This window comes from Myxocyprinus asiaticus, chromosome 9 (genome assembly GCF_019703515.2).
Source record: "Myxocyprinus asiaticus isolate MX2 ecotype Aquarium Trade chromosome 9, UBuf_Myxa_2, whole genome shotgun sequence".
Taxonomy (NCBI): domain Eukaryota; kingdom Metazoa; phylum Chordata; class Actinopteri; order Cypriniformes; family Catostomidae; genus Myxocyprinus; species Myxocyprinus asiaticus.
This window is the reverse complement of record NC_059352.1, coordinates 5,911,390-5,925,502: the sequence shown is the minus strand read 5'-3', so window position 1 is coordinate 5,925,502 and position 14,113 is coordinate 5,911,390. Positions and strand designations below refer to the sequence as shown.

General features: G+C 36.1%; 1 protein-coding gene across 2 annotated transcripts in view; it reads right to left on the bottom strand.

Moving 5' to 3' along the window:
* LOC127445997 (RIPOR family member 3-like) overlaps positions 1 to 14,113 on the bottom strand; it is a 68,776-nt gene that overhangs the window by 12,092 nt on the left and 42,571 nt on the right. For both annotated transcript variants that reach the window (XM_051706572.1, XM_051706573.1), the window contains 11 exons: positions 12,977 to 13,126; positions 12,725 to 12,803; positions 12,514 to 12,537; positions 11,564 to 11,617; positions 11,319 to 11,468; positions 10,826 to 10,889; positions 10,687 to 10,730; positions 7,343 to 7,468; positions 4,818 to 4,963; positions 1,298 to 1,427; positions 777 to 983 (listed from right to left, as the gene is read on the bottom strand). In XM_051706572.1, the coding sequence (XP_051562532.1) occupies positions 777 to 983; positions 1,298 to 1,427; positions 4,818 to 4,963; positions 7,343 to 7,468; positions 10,687 to 10,730; positions 10,826 to 10,889; positions 11,319 to 11,468; positions 11,564 to 11,617; positions 12,514 to 12,537; positions 12,725 to 12,803; positions 12,977 to 13,126 (1,174 nt within the window). The remainder of the gene's footprint in view (positions 1 to 776; positions 984 to 1,297; positions 1,428 to 4,817; positions 4,964 to 7,342; positions 7,469 to 10,686; positions 10,731 to 10,825; positions 10,890 to 11,318; positions 11,469 to 11,563; positions 11,618 to 12,513; positions 12,538 to 12,724; positions 12,804 to 12,976; positions 13,127 to 14,113) is intronic.

Sequence of the window (14,113 nt, the reverse complement as noted above, 5' to 3'; positions counted from 1 at the left end):
ACATTAATTCTCAATTCTTAATTCAATTAACATCAACTCACTTTGTACAATAACATGTGTAAGTATGCCTAAACAGAGAAATTCAATATGGGGACATTTTTTTGCATCCATATTTTCATCCATATTCTGCTTTAATGACAGCATGCACACGTTACCACAGCAAGTACTGTACTAAGGCATTAACATGGTTACAAATTACTTACATTTGATTAGTTACCTAGAAATAGTGCAGAATGTTAAATATTTCTTTATTTTATTACTTCTTCATAGCTCTTCTATGTTTTAAAATGTGCAAAATCCTGAAACATTGTTTATTTCTGGGTTTAAATGCAAAGAAAATACCAGTTTTCACTGTAATATCAAACTTTTGGACCTGCCATGTTTGATTTCAGTGCTTTATTAATTAATTATTCAAATTAATTCTGTACATCGCACAGTGATCGTATGGCTTCAGAAGACTTGGAAAATAGTGCATGAGTCTTACAGATTACTCTAACTGTGGTTTCATGGTGCTTTTTTGTATTTTTTGGTGCTCGACAAAAACAAGTCACTATTCATTGTCATTATGTGGCAAATAAACACTGTGAAGACTTTTGGAAAAGTCACCGTTTGTGTTCCATGGAAGAGAGAAAGTCATACAGGTTTGGTGCAAAGTGAAGGTGAGTAAATAATGACAGAATTTTTACCTTTGCTATCTTTCTCCATTGACCACTAAATGAAAAGCCTTTAAAAAAAAACTAGTAAAAAATAAATAAAAAATTCACACAATTTCATACATCTCCTGGGGGCGTCTTCAGTACATCCTGTAATTTGGTGTCCGGAGCTGAGTGGGGCGTGGGCGGTGGAAAACCTGTCCTCTCATAGGCTGGAGGACTGAGGGCCTGGGTGGAGTCTGCCAGGTAGCTAATTAAAGAAACACCCCTGGATTCACGAGAGCCAATGGAGAAAGAGCCATCTGCATCCTGTAGCTGATGCATCATAGACTATAGCACAAGGAGATGGATCGAATCATGTGATGTTTTTTTTAAACTCTTCAGTAGAAAGACAAGAAAAGAACATATCATCTTAGAAATGTTTACAGAACTTATAGCAGTTTATAGGTATTTAAATGTGAAGTGTATAATTTTTGTGCCACAAGTGGCACTAGTGTTTACTTTAGGAAGTCACCCTAAAATGGCTTACTTATAATTGTCTATATAAGTAAGCCTATGGATAGAGAGTATTTTAACGTTAGGAAAATTACACATTTCACCTTTACAGCTTCTTGTGTGTGTGTGCATAAAGTTCATTAACTCACTAAAAAGTATTTCTCTGTGAAACTGGGTGTGTTGGGAGGTGTCCAGCTATATACAGATCCTTTCCTACTGTGGATCGACTGGCGGCTGACAGATGCAGTGATGGGCCGCACCTCACTGCTATCAAATGGACTGCAAGGAGAAAAAGACAAATAGTAAGAGAGAAAGAGAGACTTTCATCAAAAGGCTGGCTCCACTCAGTGTTAAAATTGTTAACGATAACTAAAATGAAAAATAAATGAAAGCATATTCGTAAACAGCAATAAAAATAAAAACGTAATATAAAAAACTGAAACTAAAATAAATTTCACAACTCCAAAACTAACTAAAATGAAATAAAACTGACCACTTATGAATTTGTTTTTGATACAAAGTATATTATACAATTTTAAACTTTGACAATATGACTTCATGAAAATTATAGCTATCAATAACACTAAAAAGGCCACCAGGAATGTAATGCACTTAAACATATTTAATTAAAGGGACAGTACACCCAAATATGAAAAATCTCTCATCCTTTACTCACCCTCATGCCATCCCAGATCTGCAGAACACAAGCAAAGATTTTTAGAAGTATATTTCAGCTCTTTCATTTCAATGCAAGTGAATGGTGGGCAGAAATCTAAAGGTCCAAAAAGCACATGAAAGCAGCATCAAAGTAATCCATACAACTCCAGTGGTTAAATCCATGTCTTCAGGAGGGATATGATAGGTGTGGGTGAAAAGCAGATCAATATTTAAGTCCTGTTTAACAGTAAATCTCCACTTTCACTTTCAGATTTATAGTAAAAAAGGACTTTAATATTGATATTGTTTCTCACCCACACCTATCATATCACTTCTGAAGACATGGATTAAACCACTGGAGTCGTATGGATTACTTTTATGCTGCCTTTATGTGCTTTTTGGAGCTTCAAAGTTCTGGTCACCATTCACTTGAATTGCTTGAACCTACAGAGCTGAAAAATTCTTCTAAAAATCTTCATTTGTGTTCAGCAAAGACAGACAGTCATACACATCTGGGATGGGATGAGTAAATGATGAGAATTTTCATTTTTGGGTGAACTATTCCTATAACGCATTAATTTACAGAAAAAATCCATTAATAAATAAACATACAGAAAATATAAAACAAAACAAACTAGATGTTTCTGAAAAAACTAAAACTTAAAACAGTCATAGAGTGAAAACTAACAAACACCACATTTAAATGACAAACTGAAAATAGAAAAAGAAATACAAATTAAATTCAAAACTGAAAACTATAACAACCCTGACTCTACTGATTACTGATTAAGACATGCTCCTAGATATCCAAAACAACAAATGAATTAATGAAAAGATCAACTCAAAGGAAGTGGCTAAATATATTGTATTGCTGGATATATGGGTGTTTGGATTTAAACAGGAATTTAAATTGTGTATGGAGCTAACTACAGCTCAAGCTAGCTCTATTCTTATCCTCACCCCATACCTAGGTGTAACCCCACCTCCAACATTAACCACAGTCCTAAACATAACCCCACTCCAACCCTAGAAATAAGCTTAACTTATACAATAAACTACCACCTTATGCTCAAAATGTGCACTCAAGTGAAGTAACTCATTATAAAAAGCTTCAGGTTCAATATAAGTTAAGCTTAATTTACAGCATTTGTTGCATAATGTTGATTTCCACAAAAAATTATTTCCCCTCATTTATTTAAACAAAACAAAAATCACGGATACACTAATGCACTTACAATGGAAATGAATGGGGCCAATCCATAAACATCAAATACACACGGTTTCAAAAGTATAGCCACAAGACATAAACAATATACATGTTAACAACATGATTCTAGTGTGATAAAAATGCTTACTAATCTTATTTGTGCACAGTTATATCCAATATTCCAATTTGACAACACCGCTAAACCCTGTATTCTGCAAATGCTTTAACACAAGTAAATCCCTAATTTTATCACACTAAAATCATGTATAATGTTTAATGTCTTATGGCTTTACTTTTAAAACTGTGAGTATTTTTACGTTTACGGAATGACCCCAATCACTTCCATTGCAAATGCATCAACATTTTTTTGTATTTTTTATTTTTTGTGTCGAGTGGCAGTTTGTGTTTAACATCACTGGTTGATGAAGAGTGACACTGTTGACAGAGACTAACCAGAACCACAGGAAATGAGATCACACACAACAGCAAAAAGAGACGATGAACAGGCTGTGAGATGTTTAATTTAGCGACGCTGTAAAAAGAGGCTGTGAAAAATCTTTTCCACCTGGACTGTTTAAAGACCAATTAAATTTGATCTGTGTGTGTGCAAGAGAGAGATGGGGTATAGTAATGGACTATTTTTCCATCACTCTCTCTCTCTCTGCAGTCAGCTGTTCTTCCACAGCTGGTGTGTGTTAGCTGATAGCAGAGCCTTACTTACAGGGGGGGTGTTTGTGTGTGTATAAGAGATGGAGAGAATGATCTACAATATGCTGGGAGTAGCACTCCTAATGTAAGTTTTCAACAGCTTTAAGACTGTGCTTGCAAATTCAAACCATTAGAAAATTAAACTAACCTCAAACATGCTCTTAAAGGAATATTCCGGGTTTCATTCAAGTTGAGCTCAATCAACAGCATTTGTGGCATAACACTGATCACCACAAAAATAATTTTTCTTTAAAAAAAAAAAAAAAAGGCACTTGCAATGGAAGTGAATGGGGCCAATTTTTGGAGGGTTTAAACACAGTTATGTGAAGCTTTTAATTTTATAAATGCACTTACATTAATTCTTCTGTTAAAACCTCTATTATTTGAGCTGTAAGTTGTTGTGATCATTTTTGTGGTCACATCACCATGGCAACAAAGCTGTAAAATTAAATATAACTTTACACAGAAAAGGTTGGTAAGTGATTTTATCACATTAAAATCATGTTAACACGAATATTGTTTACGTCTTGTGGCTAAACTTTTGAAACAGTGAGTATTTTAACTTTTAAGAATTGGCCCCATTCACTTCCATTGTAAGTGCCTCAATATAACCCAGATTTTAGCTTTTTTTTTTTTTTTTTAAGAAAAGGAGGGACGATTTGTTTTATTTATTTATTTTATTTATTTATTTTTTGTGGTAATCAACATTATGCCACAAATGCTGTCGATTGAGCTTAACGTGTATTGAATCCGGAACATTCTCTTAAGCTTTTTCAGTGAGTCCAGGGTTAGTTGTCACATTTTATCCCAGTGATTTTTTTCTTACAAAGAAATAGAAATTTTTGAATAGACATTCCTTGACAAATCTTTCCTAAAAAAAGCTCTTGAACATGACTACCATTATTGCACAAGAAAAAATTTACAGTTTATAAAACACGTTGAGCATGTTGTCACACTAGTATGGCGTTAATTGTCACAATGGGAACCTGCTGATTATTTACACTGGTTTAACAAGGATACCTTTGTATGTATGAATTATATTTAAAAAAAAATGTGTTACTACTATTGTCTTGTAAACACCACCCATGTGCACTTACTTCCAAACCACCTCCAGCTGTAGCTTGATGGTTCCCAGTTCTGTAATGTCAACAACCATCAACTGTGGTCGTGCTGTGAAAAAATCTGCACTTCTACACGTCACCATGCCAACCAGGATGGAGCTCAACCCCTTGACTTCTGTTACCTACAGGATAAGAGACAGCATGGTGTAACATGACTGCATTGAAGGTATTATATAAAACTCTTATTATATAATAAAATAATACTTTGATCACACAGGAGAAGCATAATTGTGAGCTCACAGCAAACAGGGATTGTGAAAATGCTGTGAGCTGCCGAAAAGTTTAGGAATTAAAGAAATGTCTTTAAAGGTGCACTTAGACATTTTGTTGTTGTTGTTTATGTTTTTCTGTCAGATATGACAGTAGTCTTGCATTTTATATTGTATGTTTGTGTGTTTCTTAAACTTCAGGCACTTTTATGCTCCAGGGGTTGATTTCTATTAAAACAATCAGAGTTCATTTTTTCTCTTTTTGTTATATGAAAGTCTCATTAATAATGAATTTAAAAAATATATATATTTTGGTATGGATTTTACGGTTTTAGCCTTTTCCCAGACCCAGACTTTCAATATTAACCTATGAAAATTAGAGCTCTCAAAGTGAACGTGTTAACGCAGGCAATTAATTAAAAAGGTTTAACACGTTCAATTTTCTTATATGAGATTAATGCATTTACTGTTAATAAAGCATAAACCAGCTAATACACTGGTCAAAAAAGACGGAAGCTTTGCGAAGTGTCCACCCCAAGTCTTTACACTGACGCACACACCACAAAACACACACAACAGCCGTACCAGTGATCAAATGATGGGCAAAGGACCTCTTAACACTATTTGTTGTACAAAACAAGCCCAGATGGGACTCGTCACAGAAATAGTGCATTGTAGACTGTGTAAGGCGCAATTTAATTACCACAAAAGCATGTAAATTCTTAATTATCACCAAAAGGCAGAACGAGACGTTTTTTTGCAAGCGCTTTTCATGTGGAGTTCAAAGCGGCGCTTGATGCTGGTGTTTACGTGCTGACACGGATCATTAATACGGCTTCACGATTGCTGTAGGATGACAGTTTAAGAGATTAAATGCACATTGCAACGAATATGCCACCTATGGTTGCACAGTTCTTTCAATTAGTCATCCTCCCACTTAGACTTTGCGAAACATTTAATGTTACTCGAATTGGTGCAATTTTAGTGCATTTTTTAACTTTATACTGTGGAAGGCTTTGTTTGGAAAATGTTAATAAAACATTATTGTTACATATTGTTTTTTGAAACAAGTCCATTTTGACAGGAGAATAAGTATATATAGAGAGTAAAATTTCAGCACTTTCAAAATCTGCGATTAATCACGATTAAATATGGAAATGTGTGCAATTAATCGCGATAAAAAATTTAAATCAACTGACAGACTAATGAAAATCCATTATAAATAATACAAATTATTACATTGTTTAAAACTATGATAATCTGAACAAAGAGTCAAATAAAAAAATCCATTTCAATATTTACTGTGTGAAAATGATTTCCATCCGTTTTTACAAAATTAAGAGTGTCCCACAGGTGTGGCATCATTTACACCACACCAAACAATTTTGCCTCTAAAAAATTTCTTTTTTATTAAAATTACTTAAAAGTTAGTGTTCTTGTTTACCAAGTCAACAAAAGTCTCAGGGAATAGCATGCTTAAGATGAAATATGAGACAAGTGGTGTTTGAAGAAAACAAAGAAAAATCAAGGTAAATGTCACTTTATCAGCAGAATATTTATTTTGGGCGTCATTTCCAACAAAGCTGTAATTTTGCCAAGTTATGCAAAAAGTGTTAAAATCTGATTTAACTGTTTGTATTTAGGATACATAAAATGTAAGTTATGCAGGTAGCCTTAGCGAGACATAGCAATTCGAATTTTTTTTTTCTTTCTTTTTTTTTAATGTTAAAAATATCATTTCCATCACTGTTATTTCCACAACAGAATTCTATTAAACACAATACAGAATTTGAGATGCGCAGGATATGACACAGTGGTGCATTTTGGACATGGTTAGTAGAGAAATTAAATTACTGAGAGTGAAAAAAAATGACTTTATATTCTAGAAATACACAGTGCTAAAAGTACCTGAAGTTGAAGAAACATCCTTTTATAGTATATTATTTGTAATCTTATTCTGAATAAAAGAGATTTATTAAAGGGAATAGGTAGATAAAGAGTAATATATCATTTTCATTTTATCCGAATCTATTTTGGACAGTGAGACCTTTCATAAGCATCATGTCTTTTGCCAAAAAGCTTCAGAGAATCTGTTAAACATCTCTATCGTTCTCTCTCTCTGGGGTCTGTGGGAGGTCTCTGGTATCATATTAAACTCTATCTAGATCTAAAAAACAATATATGGACAAAAGGCCTGGAAGCATCTGTCATCTCAACCCCCACATGTGACCTTGACAGGAAGTGGTGTTTGCACAGGTGTATGTGTGTGTGAGTATATGTGGACAAGCTCACCTTGATCTCAAAGTTCCCATGGATGTGAGGGAGGAAGACCATCTCCTCTTCATCCCACAGCTGTCTGTCATCCGTCTGGATCCGCCCTCTGATTCTCCATCGCTGTCGGCCCAGTCGGATCAACACCTACAAAGAATGAGCTGTTCAATGTGTGTGTGTAAAATGTTTACAATGGCCCCAAAAGGTATTTTTGGACACTTAAGTCATACCTAAAGAGCTAGTTCACAAAAAAATGAAAATTCTGTCATTATTTACTCACCCTCATGTCATTTCAAACCTTAATTTCTTCCATGCAACACAAAGGGAAATGTTAGGCAGAATGTTAGCCTGTCACCATTCATTTTAATTGCATCTTTTGTTTTCTCCATACAATGACAGTGAATGGTGACTGAAGCTGTCAGTCTCTAACATTCTGCCCAGTATCTCTTTCTGTGTTCTACTGAACAAAGAAAGTCAGACAGATTTGGAACAGGGAGGGTGACTAAATGACAATAACTTTAAAAAAAAAACCACATAAATGTCATTGCATTAGGCAACAAAATATCAAACCAAGTTGCATTAAGCAGTCTAGTTTAGCTGTGTCTAAAGTGTTCAAATACATTTTGGGTCTACTATATGTGGATGTGTGCTATTGTGCATTACCACATTCCATTGTGTATGAAGTCACTGGAAACCTGGCCTTATATACATGTATGTAGTCCAAATAGGAATGTCAGTTCGGCCTAATATTTTAACATAAAAGCACCATCGTGCATTACAGTTTCTTGGTTAATAGGAAAAATTTTGTTTGAACAGTTAAAGGAATAGTTCACCCAAAATTTAAAATTCTCTCATAATTTACTAATTTTCATGCTATCCCAGATGTGTGTGACTTTCTTTCTTCCACTGAACACAAACAAAGATTTTTAGAAGAATATCTCAGCTTTGTAGGTCCATACAATGCAAGTGAATGGTGGCCAGACCTTTGAAGCTTAAAAAAAAAAAAAAAAAAAAAATCACAAAGGCAGCATAAAAGTAATCCATACAACTCCAGTGGTGTAATAAACTCAGCAAAAAAAGAAACGTCCTCACACTTTCAACTGCTTTTATTTTCAGCAAACTTAACATGTGTAAATATTTGTATGAACATAAAAAGATTCAACAAATAAGACATAAACTGAAGTTTCACAGATGTGTGACTAACAGAAATGGAATAATGTGTCCCTGAACAAAGGGGGGGGGGGGTCAAAATCAAAAGTAACAGTCAGTATCTGGTGTGGCCACCAGCTGCATTAAGTACTGCAGTGCATCTCCTCCTCATAGACTGCACCAGATTTGCCAGTTCTTGCTGTGAGATGTTACCCCACTCTTCCACCAAGGCACTTGCAAGTTCCCAGACATTTCTGGGGGAATGGTCCTAGCCCTCACCCTCCGATCCAACAGGTCCCAGACGTGCTCAATGGGATTGAGATCCGGGCTCTTCGCTAGCCATGGCAGAACACTGACATTCCTGTCTTGCAGGAAATCATGCACAAAACGAGCAGTATGGCTGGTGGCATTGAGGGTCATGTCAGGATGAGCCTGCAGGAAGGGTAGCACATGAGGGAGGAGGATGTCTTCCCATTGCCTGCAATGACAACAAGTTCAGTCCGATGATGCTGTGACACACCGCCCCAGACCATGACGGACCCTCAACCTCCAAATCGATCCCGCTCCAGAGTACAGGCTTCGGTGTAACGCTCATTCCTTCGACAATAAATGCGAGTCTGACCATCACCCCTGGTGAGACAAAACCACGACTCGTCAGTGAAGAGCACTTTTTGCTAGTCCTGTCTGGTCCAGCAAAGGTGGGTTTGTGCCCATAGGTGACGTTGTCGCCTGTGATGTCTGGTAAGGACCTGCCTTACAACAGGCCTACAAGCCCTCAGTTCAGTCTCTCTCAGCCTATTGCGGACAGTCTGAACACTGATGGAGGGATTGTGCGTTCCTGGTGTAACTTGGGCAGTTGTTGTTGCCATCCTGTACCTGTCCTGCAGGTGTTCTATTCGGATGTACCGATCCTGTGCAGGTGTTGTTACACATGGTCTGCCACTGCGAGGATGATCAGCTGTCCTCCCTGTCTCCCTGTAGTGCTGTCTTAGGTATCTCACAGTATGGACATTGCAATTTATTGCCCTGGCCACATCTGTAGTCCTCATGCCTCCATGCAGCATGCCTAAGGCACGTTCATGCAGATGAGCAGGGACCCTGGGCATCTTTCTTTTGGTGTTTTTCAGAGTCAGTAGAAAGGTCTCTTTAGTGTCCAAAGTTTTTATAACTGTGACCTTAATTGCCTACCGTCTGTAAGCTGTTAGTGTCTTAACGACCGTTCCACAGGGGCATGTTCATAAATTGTTTATGTTTCATTGAACAAGCATGGAAAACATTGTTAAAACCTTTTACAAAAAAGATCTGTAAAGTTATTTGGATTTTTACAAAATTATCTTTAAAATACAGTGTCCTGAAAAGGGACATTTGTTTTTTTTTTTTTTTTGCTGAGTTTATGTCTTCTGAAGTGATGCAATCACTTTGGGTGAGAAACAAATCAATATTTCAATAGTTTTCTACTATAAATCTCCACTTTCACTTTCAGAATGTGAAAGTAAAAGTGGAGATTTATAGTATAAAAAAAAAAGGACATAAACATGGATCTGTTTCTTACCATTCCTATCATATAGCTTCTAAAAGACATGGATTTAACCAGTGGAGTCATAAGGATTACTTTTAATGCTGCCTTTATGTGGTTTTTGGAGCTTGAAAAGTCTTGTCACCATTCATGTGCATTGTATGAACCTACAGAGCTGAGATATTCTTCTAAAAATCTTAGTTTGTGTTCTGCAGAAGAAACAAAGTCATACACATCTAAGATGGCATTAGGGTGAGTAAATTATGAGAATTTTCGTTTTTTGGGTGAACTATCCCTTTAAATCTTGGATTAAGGGTGCTGGTTTGGAGTCAAATGCCTTCGTCTTTATGTATTAAAGGAATAGTTTACACAAAACTGAAAATTCTGTCATCATTTAATCACTATATTCCTCACAACATTCCAAAACCATGACTTTCTTTGTTCTGTGGAACACAAAAATATCACACAAAGCTATCATATGGCTTCAGAAAACTTGGAGTATGTCATATTATGGACTGCTTTCATGGAGCTTGTAAACATCCATTCTCTTTCACTCAGAAAAGAACATTCTGCTAAACTTCTGTTGAGTTTAGAACGACATGAGGGTGAGTAAAAGACGACAGAACATCCATTTTGGAGTGAACTATCCCTTAAAGTGTATAACAACAGTAACTGGTTGATTTGGATTAAAGCTCTTCACCTCGTACTGATCTCCTGGGCAAAGCCGAGCGAAGCCTATCAACCCTGCCTCGGAAAAAGAAAATGAAATGGAGGGGAATGATTAAGAGCCAAATATTCATCTGAAACTCAAATTACTGCATATGTGAGGTGCTTTGTACCTTTCATTTTGATTTGTAGTTCTCCCAAAAGGATTTCCAGTTCTCCTTCCATTGTACACATGTCCTGCAGGTACAGATGAGTGTTAACTGAAGACATTTCTGAACTGAGACTGAAGTTTCATGTCTCTTTTCTGATGATTAAGCTTAGCTGTTGCAAGTTAGAGGGAGACTACTTAAAAAAACCTTTTTTTTGAAAACGCTCTTAATAAAGAATAAAAAAAGGGCAAGAAGCCACAGGAGGCAATGCAGTACAGTAATTTTACCACAAGTATAGGGTGTTCACAGGTAAAAGTTCCATAAAAGTCATAGAAATTAATTGGTCAATAAGTGTGCAAACCCTTTTTTTCTCAAGTCAAACAATATTACAACTGAATAAGCCTAACTACATTAGGTTACACCAACAAGAGTAATTTTAAGGGTCAGATTAGCTACAAATAGCTCAATAAAGGCGAGCGCGTATGTATGTGTGTATTGTATCCAAGAGAGGCTTTACCTCCAGACTGTGCCTGTGGTTACGATTCAGCTCCAGTAAACTCTCTCTAGATTGTCGTGAAGAAGGAGAAAGGGAGAACGCTCTCTTCATGTTCAAAGCCCCCTGGCGCAGTCGCCATTGGATACAATAGGACTCGTACAGTTCCTCTACCTGATTATAACACACAACCACATCAAGTACAGTCAGATATATTGTTACTATGCAATTTGAAAAGACCAAATGAAATGAATATTTTCAGGTGTTACCTTACTAATCTGAAACTCTAGACGTCGTATGTATCTCTCTAAAGCTCGTATCTCCTGTTGTTGGTAAGCAGAAGATAAAACATAAAGGACTGACAAATAAGGTTGTTCAAAGTGATACAAATGAGAAAATCTAGTTTAAAGCACATATGTCAAGTTCGAAGGAATGTAAACTTTGTGTCTATGTTGGTTTCATAAAAAAAAACCTTTATCATTTACTACAAAAAAATTAAAAATTAAAAATTAATGGCTCTAAAAATTTATTATTTTTACAAATATCATGCATTTTTGAGTCACAAATATCAAGATGTTTTCTTAGGGTTTTTCCTTTTGTGCTGAACAAAATGTGAATTTTTCATACCAAAATACAAAATATCAGAATTTATTTTTAAATTTCACACACGGTCATGATGAGGGTATAAAGGTTTTTTTTTATGCTTTTTTTTATTTTTATGAAATATTAATAAAAACTTACTCCAAACTACCAATGCTAACATTTTTTTTAAGAATTTCAGCTTTTAATCAGACTTTTATTTATTTATTTACTTATTAATGTATTGATTTTAAGTCACAGAATTTTTTTATTTTTTATTTTGATCTCAAAAACTGAAAACATGTTCATCACAGTAGAAGTGTATTCAAGTAATTGTTTTGTGTGAATTGCATTTTTAATGTGTTTTTTAATAACTTAATTGATCTGGTGTCACATCATTGACCAAATTAAATTGTTAAACATTTGGCTTTAATACCATATTTAATTAACTATAGTTTATAAAGTTTGTAAAGGTTTATATAGTTTGTAAACTGTAGTACAGCACAAATATATTACAATGGTTTTACAGTACCATGGTAGTACCATCTGACACTATTGTCCCATGGTACCACCACTGTACGTTTAACAACACTAAAACTATCAAACTATATGCATATAATTATTGTTAATGAAAACGTACCTTTTCCAAGTCATAGAAAAATGCCTGAGGAATGAATAATAGATCATATTTTATATAATTTAAATACACAAATCGTATAAAAAAAATATTAAACAAAAATCAATGAATTCCTGAGATATTAGACATTTTTAAGTTGTCAGTTAAATCAATGCAGTGGATTAAGACTAAAGTAGCTAAAGTTGGTCCAGGATCAGTGTAGAACACATCTCACCAGTCTGGAGTTCCTCTTTGTGTCTCTCTGCTGGGATGACAGGAAGTCCAGCTCTGTTTGATGGTTTTCCAAGTAGTCCCTTTATATAAAATCAGGCATGAAGATGTTATTAACATTCAAAACACTTGTGTTTTCTTTCCAAATAGCTTCACTACTACTACTAAGAAATTCAAAACAAAATCCAAAAAACTATCAATGATATCTTGTTATATATATGCAAAGCGCTCTTATTCTAACAAATAGTACACATACTTGAGTCCTTTTCTCAAGGCCTGGAAGATTCTGTCCACCTGCTCAGGCTGTTGACCCCAGACACTGCTGCCCATCCGGCTAGAAGAGGAAATTTTGGGAGATTTCCCTGCCATGACTTTTGTGCGGAGAGAACTGCGAGCCGAGGAAAGTCTTCAGAGTGAAAGAATATAGAGAGATGAAGAATGAAGAGAAACGCTTGAATTACTACATAAAAGGGGGGCCAATGACAGAAATAATTATCATTATGTAAAATCTGATTATGGCTGTTTCTTAAAATTCAGGCAATTTTAATGTCCCAGGGGTTGATTTTCATTAATACTATCAGAAACTAAGTTTATATTTAGTTATATTAAGGTCATATTAAAACTGAGACTTTTTTACCAGGACGTTTGGTTCTTTTTAAATGCATTTTATGTATATACACATATCAGCCACAAAATTAAAACCACCAGCCTAATGTCATGTAGGTTCCCCTCGCGTCGCCAAAACAGCTCTGACCCGTCGAGGAATGGACTCCACGAGACCTCTGAAGGTGTCCTGTGGTATCTGGCACCAAGACGTTAGCAGCAGATCCTTTAAGTCCTGTAAGTTACAAGGTGGGGCCTCCATGGATCGGACTTGTTGGTCCAGCACATCCCATAGATGCTCAATGGGGTTGAGATCTGGGGAATTTGGAGGCCAAGTCAACACCTTGAATTCTTTGTCATGTTCCTCAAACCATTCCTGAACAATTTTTGCAGTGTGGCAGGGCGCATTGTCCTGCTGAAAGAGGCCAATGCCATCAGGGAATACCATTACCATGAAGGGGTGTACGTGGTCTGCAACAATCTTAAGGTAGGTGGTACGTGTCAAAGTAACATCCACATGAATGCCAGGACCCAAGGTTTCCCAGCAGAACATTTCCCAGAGCATCTCACTGCCTCCGCCGGCCTGCCTTCTTCCCATGGTGCATCCTGCTGCCATCTCTTCCCAAGGTAAACGACGCACACGCACCCGGCCCCACATGATCTAAAACATGATACGGGGATACGCAGCCCCATACGCAGCAAGCTGCGATGCACTGTGTGTTCTGACACCTTTCTATCATGGCCAGCATTAAGTTTTTCAGCAATTTGTGCTTTAGTAGCTCTTCTGTGG